This window comes from Podarcis cretensis (assembly GCF_951804945.1).
Source record: "Podarcis cretensis genome assembly, chromosome: 8".
Taxonomy (NCBI): Eukaryota; Metazoa; Chordata; class Lepidosauria; order Squamata; family Lacertidae; genus Podarcis; species Podarcis cretensis.
In genome coordinates this window covers 76,985,032-76,997,983 of record NC_137177.1, presented here as the reverse complement: position 1 = coordinate 76,997,983, position 12,952 = coordinate 76,985,032, and the positions used below count along the sequence as shown (strand labels likewise).

General features: G+C 46.6%; 2 protein-coding genes across 3 annotated transcripts in view; one reads left to right on the top strand and one right to left on the bottom strand.

Annotated features, from left to right (window-relative positions):
• Positions 1-12,952, bottom strand: part of PIK3CD (phosphatidylinositol-4,5-bisphosphate 3-kinase catalytic subunit delta) — a 53,163-nt gene that overhangs the window by 24,323 nt on the left and 15,888 nt on the right. For both annotated transcript variants that reach the window (XM_079986827.1, XM_079986828.1), the window contains 5 exons: positions 5,322-5,550; positions 3,882-4,114; positions 2,920-3,099; positions 1,773-1,922; positions 497-586 (listed from right to left, as the gene is read on the bottom strand). In XM_079986827.1, coding sequence (XP_079842953.1) covers positions 497-586; positions 1,773-1,922; positions 2,920-3,099; positions 3,882-4,114; positions 5,322-5,550 — 882 coding nt within the window. The remainder of the gene's footprint in view (positions 1-496; positions 587-1,772; positions 1,923-2,919; positions 3,100-3,881; positions 4,115-5,321; positions 5,551-12,952) is intronic.
• LOC307222181 (uncharacterized protein) overlaps positions 1-12,952 on the top strand; it is a 214,140-nt gene that overhangs the window by 185,484 nt on the left and 15,704 nt on the right. The window lies entirely within an intron of this gene.

Here is a 12,952-nt window from a genome sequence, read left to right as displayed (position 1 = left end):
TAATAAAAAGAACTACAACCCTCCCAGCTAGCAGAAAGGTGGCACCTTCAAGAAGCAAAGTTCCAGCCTTCCCTGCATCCTGAAGAGCCAATTTTCTACATCTATGAAGGTATCAGTTTTTGTGGGTTACTTTCTTTGGTCTTTTATTTTTTTTGGCTTTGTATCATGCAGGAGCACATTTAAAAAACCAACAACCCCAAAAACCAGTGATCTCCCACGCAGCCAGAAATTTCTAAGAACTCTCCTTCTGCAGAATGCTGATCAACAACCCTCCCCTTTCCTGTAGTGTGAAGCCACTGACACTGACTTAAGAGCTGAATGAAAAAGTCTCATGTAGGCTGGTGGTGGCTGGGAGGAGAAGTCAGCACATGACTTCTGCCTTTTGATCTCAGCATTTTTTAAACAAGCAGTAAACAACAAGGCAGGAAGAGGAAAAGCAGCCACAGAAAGTCCAGCAGAAAGAAATAAAGAAAGGGGGTGGGGGTGGGGAGAGTACCTTCATCCGTTCATCAGCATTCACCTTACTGCCCTGCACCAAGTCGATATAGTAAGGCTGCTCAAGTGACCACAGAGAGATGGAGTTGGGCTAGCATGTGGGGTTGGGGTGCGGGGAGAAAAGGGAGAGAGGTAAATATCACCACTAAAGCATAGGAGGCAACCATTAGCCAATTTAGTTAGCTAAGCTGGAAAAGCTATACACCAAGCATTGAGATATATTTAATTTCCGTTATTCTGTCCAGACTTAATTATTATTCAGATCGCTACCCCAACCCTTCCGTCGAGCTGTCACGGGATGGCTTACAGGAGGCGGTGGGGAAACTTTTGCCGTCCAGGGGCCACATTCTCCTGGGCAAGTTTCTGGGGGCCGCACCCCAGTGGTGGGACAGGGCCAGAGGCAAAAGTGGGTTGAGCAACAACTGTGAATTTTACTTTTGTGGATTCGGCTGGTTTCTGCCCCCCACCCCACCCCAGCCTCCCATCAAGGCAAGAAAGACGCATTGTCAGAGTTCAAGAACTGACTCCAGGTATACCCAAGAGAGATGCGGGCAAGGAGGGAGGTGTGGCCTGGGAAGAGGTCTGAGGGCCACATGCTGAGGCATGGAAGGCCGCATTTGGCACCCAGGACTGAGCTTCCGCCACTCCTAGCTTACAATGATTTTCTTTAACCTAGCAACTACCCTGTGAGGTGGGATGCAGGTGGCGCTGTGGGTTAAACCACAGAGCCTAGGACTTGCTGATCAGAAGGTCGGTGGTTCAAATCCCTGCAACGGGGTGAGCTCCCATTGCTCGGTCCCTGCTCCTGCCAACCTAGCAGTTAGAAAGCACGTCAAAGTGCAAGTAGATAAATAGGTACCGCTCCGGCGGGAAGGTAAACGACGTTTCTGTGAGCTGCTCTGGTTTGCCAGAAGCGGCTTAGTCATGCTGGCCACATGACCCGGAAGCTGTACGCTGGCTCCCTCGGCCAATAAAGCAAGATGAGCGCCGCAACCCCAGAGTTGGTCACGACTGGACCTAATGGTCAGGGGTCCTTTACCTACCCTGTGAGGTAGGTCGAAGCTTCAAAACTTCCTGCAAACACTGTATCATTTCCACGAGTGAGAGTGGGAGGGAGACATACAAAAATATTAAACCCAGATACTCCAGGCCAGGGAAAACATCATATGGACTACAAACTTCGCACGTTCCGTTTCAAAGACTGGGGAAAACCACAGTGTCTGGACGTGCCTTTCTTGTTTGTTTGTTTGTTTGTTTGTTTGTTTATCACAGCTTACCTTTTTCTTGGGGACGGGAGGAGGTTTGGGGGACGCTTTTGAGGGGTGAGCGATCCCATTGGTTTGTTCTTCCCACAGAGCCATGATCGAAGTGGAGTGCACCATTGTGAGATGTGGCAGGAGGCCGCGGTGCAAACAGTCACGGATGTACTGCAGGAATGCATCAAAGGACATTAGCATATGTAGCAGGAGCTCAAAACGCTAAATGTATAGAGGAGAAAAGGAGTGCAAGGCTACAGGAATTGAGAATGGTGGCCAAGTCAAGGTGGGAGGCCCAGAGAAAAGATACAGTAATTGCAGAATCCTGAGAATATATATATATACACACACACACATATATATATATAAAACAACCACCACATTTCTAGCCCATAGAAAAGATATAGTAATTGCAGAATCCTGAGCATATAACAACCACCACATTTCTAGCCCATATGAGAAAAACACTGAATTCCAATCCACTGCCCTCCTCCTGAAATGACAGACTGATGGGTACGTGTGCATTGGTATCCATAGCACAGAAAGACTGCTATGTATGGTCTCCTTCCCGGTGTCCCCCAGTGAACTAAATGGTTCTCCTTGTGATCACTTTGGCATGCAATTTTTAAGCTGTGCGAAGGGCAAAGCAGCATGTACATGTCAAAATAAATTTTAAAAATAGATAGAATATAGGAATAAATCAGAGGCTTGCCTTGCTATAAAAATAAAATAAACTGGACATGTATATTTTTAAAGGCAGGCCAAGTGGGGCTGGGAAAGTTTCCTATATTAAATCCTAGAGAGCCGCTGCCAGTCTGTGTAAACTGCACTGAGCTCAATGGACTAGTGGTCTGAGTCAGTAAAAGGCAGCTTCCTATGTTCCTAGGTCTTAAGGGAGGGGTTGTAGCTCAGTGATACAGCATCTGCCTTGTGTGCGAGATGTCCTCGGTTCGATCCCTGGCATCGCCAGATAGGGCTGGGAAAGTATGCAGAGTCTCTGTACACAGTACAGAGCTAAATAGACCACTGGTCTGGCCCAGTGGCTTCCCAAACAGGGTCCTCCCAGAAAGCGAAAAGCCCATTCTGCTCAGGGAACGAATATCCTTTGCCTTCTCTGTTCTTTCCCAGCTAGTCAGTGAGACAAAAGGTAGGAGAGGGGAGCACACACCTGGAACTGGTACAGAGGGTAGTTCCCATACAGATATTCACATTTCCCGTTAACCTGCAGGGCGTATTCCTCCGGGCTATTCATTCTTTGGTGCCGAAAAATTGTGGCTTGCTTCTTGACGGCATAGCTCATCAGTGTCACGGGGAATTCCTTGGGAGAGATCTGGAAGGTGAAACTTTCCTGCAGGGAAGGAAATATAATGAGCAAAACACAGGGAGCTGCTCTCCCAGGGAGTTATGGCCTATTCTCCTGCAAAAAAAAATTAAGACTCTAGTCCTCATGGTTTTCAGTAAAATGCCAGGGCTATATTAATAGTAATATTAATTAATTTGTATACTGCCCTTCATCCATAGATCTCAAGGCGGTTCACAACATAAAATTACAATATAAAAAGCACTAAACACATAATAAAAATAAGTACAAAATGAAACCAATAATCTTATGATTTGTCAGTATAGACAGCGCTATCTAACCATATTTTATACATTCTTTTATATTTTCTGATTTTAATTGTTATTTTATCATGCTAAGTCACTCTGAGAGGCTTTTTTTTTCTTTGTAAAGTTACTAACAAATAAATATGATAATAATAAAACTGCCTTATGCCATTATGCAAGACAGACTCCATCTAGGTCAGTGTTGTCTATGCTAATCTATAGATTCCATACAGGGAGTCTCTCCCAGCCCAACCTGGAGATGCTGGGGATTGAACCTGGGACTTTCTGCATGCAAAAGCAGGTCCCTGGCCACTTATGACATAGGAAGCACATTTTCCTCACTGTTTATGCCCTACTTCCCCCCTCTCTCTGTTTCCTCTTATGCCAAATCTTATATTGTAAGCTCTTTGAGGGCAGAGATCTGTCCTCGTGCAAACTGCAAAAGCTGCATGCATACGAGTATTTTTTATTTTATTTTTTTAAGTAAAAAAAAGTTGCTAAGATTGAAAAGGCTTGCGGATTTACCCCTCCAGACTCGAATTTGACGTTGACAAAGATGTTCTTGTTGGGGACTTGGAGGGGGCTCTTTCTTCCAAGACTGCTGGAGGAGGGTTCAAGTTGCACAGGGAAGCTATACTCCATCCAGGCTTTCCAGCTCAGCTGCTGCCGCCTGGTCACTCTCTCCTCACAGAACTGGTGCATTTTGGTGCGGAAATCATTCACTTCTGGGTCGGACAAGGCATCAAACTCGTGCAGGCCTGACAATAGTAAATCCCAAGATATATTTTTTAAAATAAAACCAATAATAATAGTTTTTTGAGTGTGGGGGATGCCATCTGTGGTGTAGAACCAGGCAACGCCATCACTCTAATATAAGAATGGCATCTTTTAAATAATTCTCAACTTTAAGTTTCCAGTCCTTATGAAAGCATTTGGGGGGCGTTGCTTAAAAATGGATGGACAGCACCCATAGAAGAGTCATAAACTGAAATGATTTTGGAATTGGAATTCTCAGAGTTCTAAGTTGTTGTTCTTGTAATTATTTTTCATTTCATTTCATAATGTATATAAAACGGAGACCAATTATAACAAAAGGTGAAAAATAAAAGAGGAAAACAAACTACAAAGCAGGCATGCAGAATGAGTTAATATGTTGTTTTTAAGCTTTACAGGGGTTCTGCTTCCACTGCCCTAACCCCTCTGTTTTCAGACAAATCATAGAATTGGAAAAAGGTTCAGAAAGGGACAACCAAAACAACGGATGGGAATGACCAACTATTGAAAGTGCTCTCACATTGGTGTCTCCTAACATTCAGCCATATAGCTCACTGGGGGGGTCACCTTCTCTTGGCCTGAACTCCCTCACAGGGTTGTTGTGAAGATTAAACTATACAGTGATACCTCGGGTTATAGGCACTTCAGGTTACAGACTCCGCTAACCCAGAAATAGTACCTCGGGTTAAGAACTTTGCTTCAGGAGGAGAACAGAAATCGTGCAGCGGCAGCGGGAGGCCCCATTAGCTAAAGTGGTGCTTCAGGTTAAGAACAGTTTCGGGTTAAGAACAGACCTCCAGAACGAATTAAGTTCTTAACCCGAGGCACCACTGTACTGGAGCTCCTTAGAGGAAAGGTGGGATATAAGTATAACAACAACAATAATATAATTATTACTACTATCCAGCTGATGGGAGTCCAAAACACTAGGGGCTGATGGGATTTGAATGCCCTGGCACCAGGGGCTGATGGGATTTGAAGACCCTGGCACCAAGGGCTGATGGGATTTGAAGGCCCTGGCACCAAGGGCTGGTGGGATTTGAAGGCCCTGGCACCAAGGGCTGGTGGGATTTGAAGGCCCTGACACCAGGGGCTGATGGGAGTCATTGTCCAAACCACCTGGAAGGCAGCAGGCAGAGCAAGGCTGGGTTAATCCAACCCCAGTTACCACCCCTCAAGGTTGGGCCTCACCTTTGCCGATGAGGAGGCTGATCTGAGAGTTGATCAGCTTCTTAGCTCGGTCGCCTTCACGGGCCACAAGCCGCAGGACCGGCAGGAAGGGCTGGACATCACAGAGCCTCCGCTGCTCGTCCTCCAACTCCTGCTGCTCGGCTGTCTGGTTGACACAGGTGAAGACGTAGGACTCTGGGCCGCTGAGCATGTGGAAGAGGGGCTCAAACTGAGCATGGTGCCAGACCATCTGAAACACAGGGAGAGGAGAAGATGCTTTATTCTGGGATCAGAATATCTGGCCCTCTAGAGCCCACACCAACCTGCTGCCCTCAAGGGTTGTTTTGGGTTGCAACTCCCCACCAGCCACAGTCAGCACATGTTGTTGGAATCCAACAACATTTGGAGGGCAACAGATACTCTATTCCTGCTTTACAAACTTTTTTTTAAAAGAAAAGAAATAGTTCCCATTTCTTTGCGCTGGGTTGTATTGAACATTAGTCCTACTCAGAGGAGTTAGCAGGACTAACTTAATCTCAGCAGGCTTGCTCTGAATAGGACAAGCACTGGATCCAACCCTTTATTTCCATTTTTTGTTTTCTTTTTTAAAAAAATAAATAAATAGCAATTGTTAGGCTGCCTCTGGTGTTCACACACATAAAACGAATAATCAGCAGGTTTGATATTTATGCTAATCACAAAAAATAGAGCATTTTTTTGCACCTCTAAGGAAGGAAATGCTTTTAAAATACTAATGTGACTGAACAATTAAACAAGTCTCTGGCTGAAAAGAAATCTGTTCTCAGCCGTTAAAATAGATCAAATCACTTCCAGCCTCACTTCTTTCTATCATGACCACAATCTAACCTAATTAGAGCTGTCATCAAATTTTTATTTTTATTTTTTAAAAAACTTAGTCACGTTTGTAGTGTATTTGTGCGTCTCTGTATAAATCAGGTGCTGTGTTTCGTTGTTCGCTCTTCATTTTTGGATTGCAAAGACCTTTGGATCTGAGCCGTACGATTTGTATGGTAAAGCAGTTGGCAATTTGTACTCAGATCCTTGGTATTCAAAGTCCACTGAAGTTAGTATTCTTTTGACGTTACGGTGCTTTTTCTAGGGGGGACGCAGGGTACGCATGCCCCCTAAACATTTTGTGAATCTAAGTTTGGCCTCATTGAGGGGCAGTATTTCAATATGAGTAGGAAAATGAGAGTACCCCTAAAAAAAATTTAAGAAAAAAAGCACTGTATTATTCCCCCCCCCCCCTCCCTTGCTCCCATCTGCACTATACATTTAAAGCACTATGACACCGCTTTAAACACTCATGGCTCCTCCAGAGAATTCTGGGAGCTGTAGCTTGTTAAGGGTGCTGAGAGTTGGCAAGAGAGACCCTCCTATTCCCCTCAGAGTGGCTTAACAACCTATACCCCTTTCCCAGGGAACTCTGGGAACTGTAGTTCTATGAGGGGAATGGGACCTCCTAACAAATCTCAGCACCCTTAACAAACTACAGTTCCCAGGATTCTTTGTGGAGGAAGCCATGGCTGTTTGGAGTGGTATGATGCTGCTTCAAATGCATAGTGCAGATGAGGCCCTCGTTTGAGTTGCCCCATCAACATCTGAACAGGTGCCTTCCCTAAGACGGGAGTCCATTCAAGGCAGCTAGCCGAGTTCAAGTTTGTTCACAGGGTGAATTCTGGGGAAAGGGTTGGGAAACACTTAAATGATGAACTAGGAATCCTCTGTGTTTAAAGCAAGTGTTTTACCGCTGAGACTTTCCCTTATGATATACGAAGTTGCCTTATATTGAGCCAACAGTTAAGACCCACAGATAGAAACATACTTGAAACGTGCTTCAAAAAACCCCCATAAAAATAAGGCAATGAAGAATTATACTACAGAACAACTACTTATACGTTGTTCGTATTCTGAAGTACATTACAGATCACAGAATCATAGGATTGTAAGGTTGGAAGGGATCCCCAAGGGTCATCTAGTCCCACCCCCTGCAATGCAAGAATCTTTTGCCCAGCGTGGGGTTCAAACCCACAACCCTGTGATTAAGAGTCTCATGCTCCACCAGCTCATTCATCTATCTATCTATATCTATCACTATACATTATATACATTATAAATATATTGATATTTTTATATAATTTATATTTCTGTGGGTCTTATTCCTGGTTGTGTTTGTTACATAAGGAACATGACGACACATATTGTACATTATACCAAATAGGACCATCCATCTAGTTCACTACCATCTACACTGGCTGCTCTCTGGGGTTTCAGGTAGGAGACACTCCCAGATGCCAGGGATTGAACCTTCTATGTGCAAAGTAGATGCACTGACACTGAGCTGAAACCTTTCCCTTAAGACATAGAAAGCTGTCTTATACTGAGTTAGACAACTGGTCCCTTGAGCTCAATATTACCCACACTGGGTGGCAGCAGTTCTCCAGGATTTCAGGCACAAGGGCCTTCCCAGCCCCACTTAGAGATGCTGGTGAATTTAACCTGGGGCCTTTTACGTACTACATACTCATCCAGACTGCTCCATCCCATTACTCTACATGCACGCACACGGCATCCTAGCATTTTCACTGTTGCAACATAAATGCATTGCTTTCCATTTCTCTGGCCTGCCTTATATCATTCCTGTAATCTGCTTTGATTGTGTGTGGTTGTGTCAGAAATGCAGAGGACACAACCTTGATGGCAGAAAGTGAGGAGGAATTAAAGAACCTTTTAATGAGGGTGAAAGAGGAGAGCGCAAAATATGGTCTGAAGCTCATTATCAAAAAAACTAAGATCATGGCCACTGGTCCCATCACCTCCTGGCAAATAGAAGGGGAAGAAATGGAGACAGTGAGAGATTTTACTTTCTTGGGCTCCATGATCACTGCAGATGGTGACAGCAGTCACAAAATTAAAAGATGCCTGCTTCTTGGGAGAAAAGCGATGACAAACCTAGACAGCATCTTAAAAAGCAGAGACATCACCTTGCCGACAAAGGTCCGTATAGTTAAAGCTATGGTTTTCCCAGTAGTGATGTATGGAAGTGAGAGCTGGACCATAAAGAAGGCTGATAGCCGAAGAATTGATACTTTTGAATTATAGTGCTGGAGGAGACTCTTCAGAGTCCCATGGACTGCAAGAAGATCAAACCTATCCATTCTGAAGGAAATCAGCCCTGAGTGCTCACTGGAAGGACAGATCCTGAAGCTGAGGCTCCAATACTTTGGCCACCTCATGAGAAAAGAAGACTTCCTGGAAAAGACCCTGATGTTGGGAAAGATTGAGGGCATAAGGAGAAGGGGACGACAGAGGACGAGATGGTTGGACCATGTTCTCGAAGCTACGAACATGAGTTTGACCAAGCTGTGGGAAGCAGTGGAAGACAGGAGTGCCTGGCGTGCTCTGATCCATGGGGTCATGAAGAGTCGGACACGACTAAACAACAAAATTGCGTAAAACCGGTGGCACGAGGAAAAAAAGAATTCCTCTCCATTCAAACAATGCCAAGTGTTCTTTCTCCTGCACAGAACATTGTTCACGAAACATACCTTTGGACAATGCCCAGTTTCTGGGAAAGAACTGCCTATGTTGTTTTGTTTGCAGGCGCTTCTGAAAACAACAGATGTATAAACATAGGAGGCCTTATGACTTCCAGAGCTTTGCGTCATGTGACAGTGGACCTTTGCTGTGGTTTTAATTTTGTTAGCTTAACCAATAATGTCGGGGGAACTTCAGGCCAGGGGGTGGGGAGCCGGCCCTCAAAGCCTCTCTTATCTGGCCCTCAGAACTCTCTCCAAACCACACCACCTCTCCTGAGGCCACACCTTCCCTGGTCCTTCTTTACTGCACTCTGAGCATCTTGCCTGCCTGGAACGTGTCCTTGGAATATGGTAAAGTTAAGCCAAATCGCCACCAAGTTGCTTTAATTTGTCCCCTGAGTAAGTTGCAGTTTTGTGGCAATTTTTCACCATGGCAACATGACACATTTCATGATAACAATGCTCAATGGTGCTCCCACCGCATGAATCCTGGTGCCTTGCCATAGCTAGCCAGGCCACTGGTACCCAAAATCAGGATCATACTCCTGAAATTTTTGCCCTGTCCTGTAAACTAATTCAATAATAATAATAATAATAATAATAATAATAATAATAATAATAATAATTTATTATTAAATTAAATTATTAAATTATGAAATGTGTCATGTTGCCATGGTGAAAAATTGCCACAAAACTGCAACTTACTCAGGGGACAAATTAAAGCAACTTGGTGGCGATTTGGCTTAACTTTACCATATTCCAAGTACACGTTTCCCCAGCCACTCTGGGCGGCTTCCATAGAAACCAAAAATACAGTAAAATATCACAGATTAAAAACTTCCCTGAACAGGGCTGCCTTAAGATGTCTTCTAAATGTCAGGTAGTTATTTATCGCTTTGACATCTGATGGGAGGGCATTCCACAGGGCGAGCGCAACTACCGAGAAGGCCCTCTGCCTGGTTCCCTGTAGCTTTGTTTCTCGCAGTGAGGGAACCGCCAGAAGGCCCTCGGCGCTGGACCTCAGTGTCCGGGCAGAACGATGGGGGGGAGACGCTCCTTCAGGTATACTGGGCCAAGGACGTTTAGGGCTTTAAAGGTCAACACCAGCACTTTGAATTGTGCTCGGAAACGTACTGGGAGCCTATGTAGGTCTTTCAAGACCGGTGTTATGTGGTCTCGGCGGCCGCCCCCAGTCACCAGTCTAGCTGCCGCATTCTGGATTAGTTGTAGTTTCCGAGTCACCTTCAAAGGTAGCCCCACGTAGAGCACATTGCAGTAGTCCAAGCGGGAGATAACTAGAGCATGCACCACTCTGGCGAGACAGTCCGTGGGCAGGTAGGGTCTCAGCCTGCGTACCAGGTGGAGTTGGTAGACAGCTGCCCTGGATACAGAATTGACCTGTGCCTCCATGGACAGCTGTGAGTCCAAAATGACTCCCAGGCTGCGCACCTGGTCCTTCAGGGGCACAGTTACCCTATTCGGGACCAGGGAGTCCTCCAAACCAGCCCGCCCCCTGTCCCCCAAAAACAGTACTTCTGTCTTGTCAGGATTCAACTTCAATCCATTAGCCACCATCCATCCTCCAACCGCCTCCAGGCACTCACACAGGACCTTCACCGCCTTCACTGGTTCTGATTTGAAAGAGAGGTAGAGCTGGGTATCATCTGCATATTGATGGACACCCAGTCCAAACCCCCTGATGATCTCTCCCAGCGGCTTCATATAGATGTTGAAAAGCATGGGGGAGAGGACGGAATCCTGAGGCACCCCACAAGTGAGGGCCCAGGGGTCTGAACACTCATCCCCCCCCCCGCCACTTTCTGAACACGGCCCAGGAGGAAGGAGCGAAACCACTGTAAAACAGTGCCCCCAGCTCCCAGCCCCTCTAGACGGTCCAGAAGGATGTTATGGTCGATGGTATCAAAGGCCGCTGAGAGATCCAGCAGAGCCAGCAAACAACTCTCACCTTTGTCCCTAGCTCGCCGGAGATCTTCAACCAGCGCGACCAAGGCAGTTTCAGTCCCATGGTGAGGCTTGAATCCCGATTGGAAGGGATCCAAATGGTCCGCATCCTCCAGGCGTGCCTGGAGTTGTTCAGCAACCACGCGCTCAATCACCTTGCCCAAGAATGGAAGATTTGAGAGTGGGCGATAGTTGGCCATACTGGCCAGGTCTAAAGATGTTTTTTTAAGAAGTGGTTTAATGACCGCCTCTTTCAGCAGATCTGGGAATGTTCCCTCGCAGAGGGAAGCATTCACCACCCCGCAGAGCCCATCGCCCAGCCCTTCCCGGCTTGCTTTTATTAGCCAGGATGGGCAAGGATCAAGGAGACAGGTGGTTGGTTTCACGCGTCCAAGCAGCCTGTCCACATCCTCGGGGGTGACGGATTGAAATTGATTCCATGCAACTTGACCAGACAGAGCTCTAGCACTCTCCCGCCCCAGCCCTGCTCCCACGGTGGTGTCTAGCTCCTTCCGAATATGAGTGATTTTATCTGCAAAAACTTTGCAAAATCCTTGCAGGAGAACTTGGGGTCTTTACAAGGCCCCGGTGGTAAAGGTGGTTCCGTTAAATTGCGAACCACCTCAAAGAGTCTCCTGCTACTATTTTCTGCAGATGCAATAGAGGCGGTGAAGAAAGTCTTCTTCGCCGTCGCTATCGCCACTTGGTAGGCTTGACGTTGAGCTCTAACCTGTGTCCGGTCAGATTCGGAGGGAGTTTTCTACCACCGATGCTCTAGCCGTCTCAGCGATTGTTTCATCGCCCTCAGCTCCGAAGAAAACCACGGGGCTGTCCGGGCTCCATGCAATCGGAGAGGGCGCTTCGAAGCCAGACAGTCGATAGCCCTGGTTAACTCCAGTGGGCCACCAGGGAATCAGCTGAAAGGCCATCAACATGGGATAAAGCATCCCCTACCACTCTCTGGAAACCATTTGGATCCATTAAGTGGCGGGGGCGGACCATCCGAATTGGTCCCACCTCCCTGCAGAGGGGAAAGGTTGCGGAGAAGTCCAGTTGCACCAGGAAGTGATCTGACCATGGCACTTCTTTTGTTTCACTTTTACTTAGTGTCAGATCACCCACGTCATTAGAGGTGAACACCAGGTCTAAGGCATGTCCATGACTATGAGTTGGGCCAAACTTATTCAGGGACAGCCCCATGGAGGCCATGCTTTCCACAAAGTCCCGAGCAGCCCCTTGTAAGGTCGTGTTGGCATGGATGTTAAAATCCCCTAGGACAACCAAACTAGGTGTCTCCAGGAGAAAATCCGCCATGACCTGAAGCAGCTTGGACAGGGAATCCTTGGTGCAGCGGGGAGGTCGGTACACCAAAAGGAATCCTGTACTGCCCCTATTGCCCAACTTCCAGAACATGCACTCAGAGAACTGGATCTTCCCAGTAGGACGCCAGGTGCAAGCTAGTGACTTCCTAAAAATCACTGCAACCCCCCCCCTCCCCGCCCACATGACCTGGGTTGCTGTGCGTAAGAGAAACCTGGTGGGCAAGCAGCAGCAAGGACAGGCCCATCTGCTTCCTCCAACCAGGTCTCTGTCACACATGCCAGGTCAAATCCTCCATCCACAATCAAGTCGTGGATGGCAGTGGTTTTATTCATCATTGACCTGGCATTGCACAGCAACACTTTCAGGTCATGTGGGTTTCCCCTGTTGATTCCAGTATCCATCTGGTCAAGGCCAGACCCGGAGGCAGGGATAGTCTTCAAACAACGACTAAACCTGCCTCCTCGGTAATGACATGGTCTGGTCTTAGCGTAACTCCGCCTCCTGCCCATGATCACCGAGATCGGATGTCCCAGTGCTTCCCCCCCTGTGGAACTTGTCCCAGCCATCGTGTTGGCTGGGGCCCCACTCCCAGGCAGCCCTGATCCCGCCCCTTAAAACAAAACACAAACTATACAGAACCAATAAAACAACAACAACAAAAAGGAACAGAACAATTATACTAAAATTAATCCCCAACCAACTATCCATCCCACCCACCCACTCCCAACAAAGGAAAAAAGGAATAAAAGGAATAAAAATTTAAATTACCGACTGCTTGAGGACATTTTAAAGCACATTAACCACCTG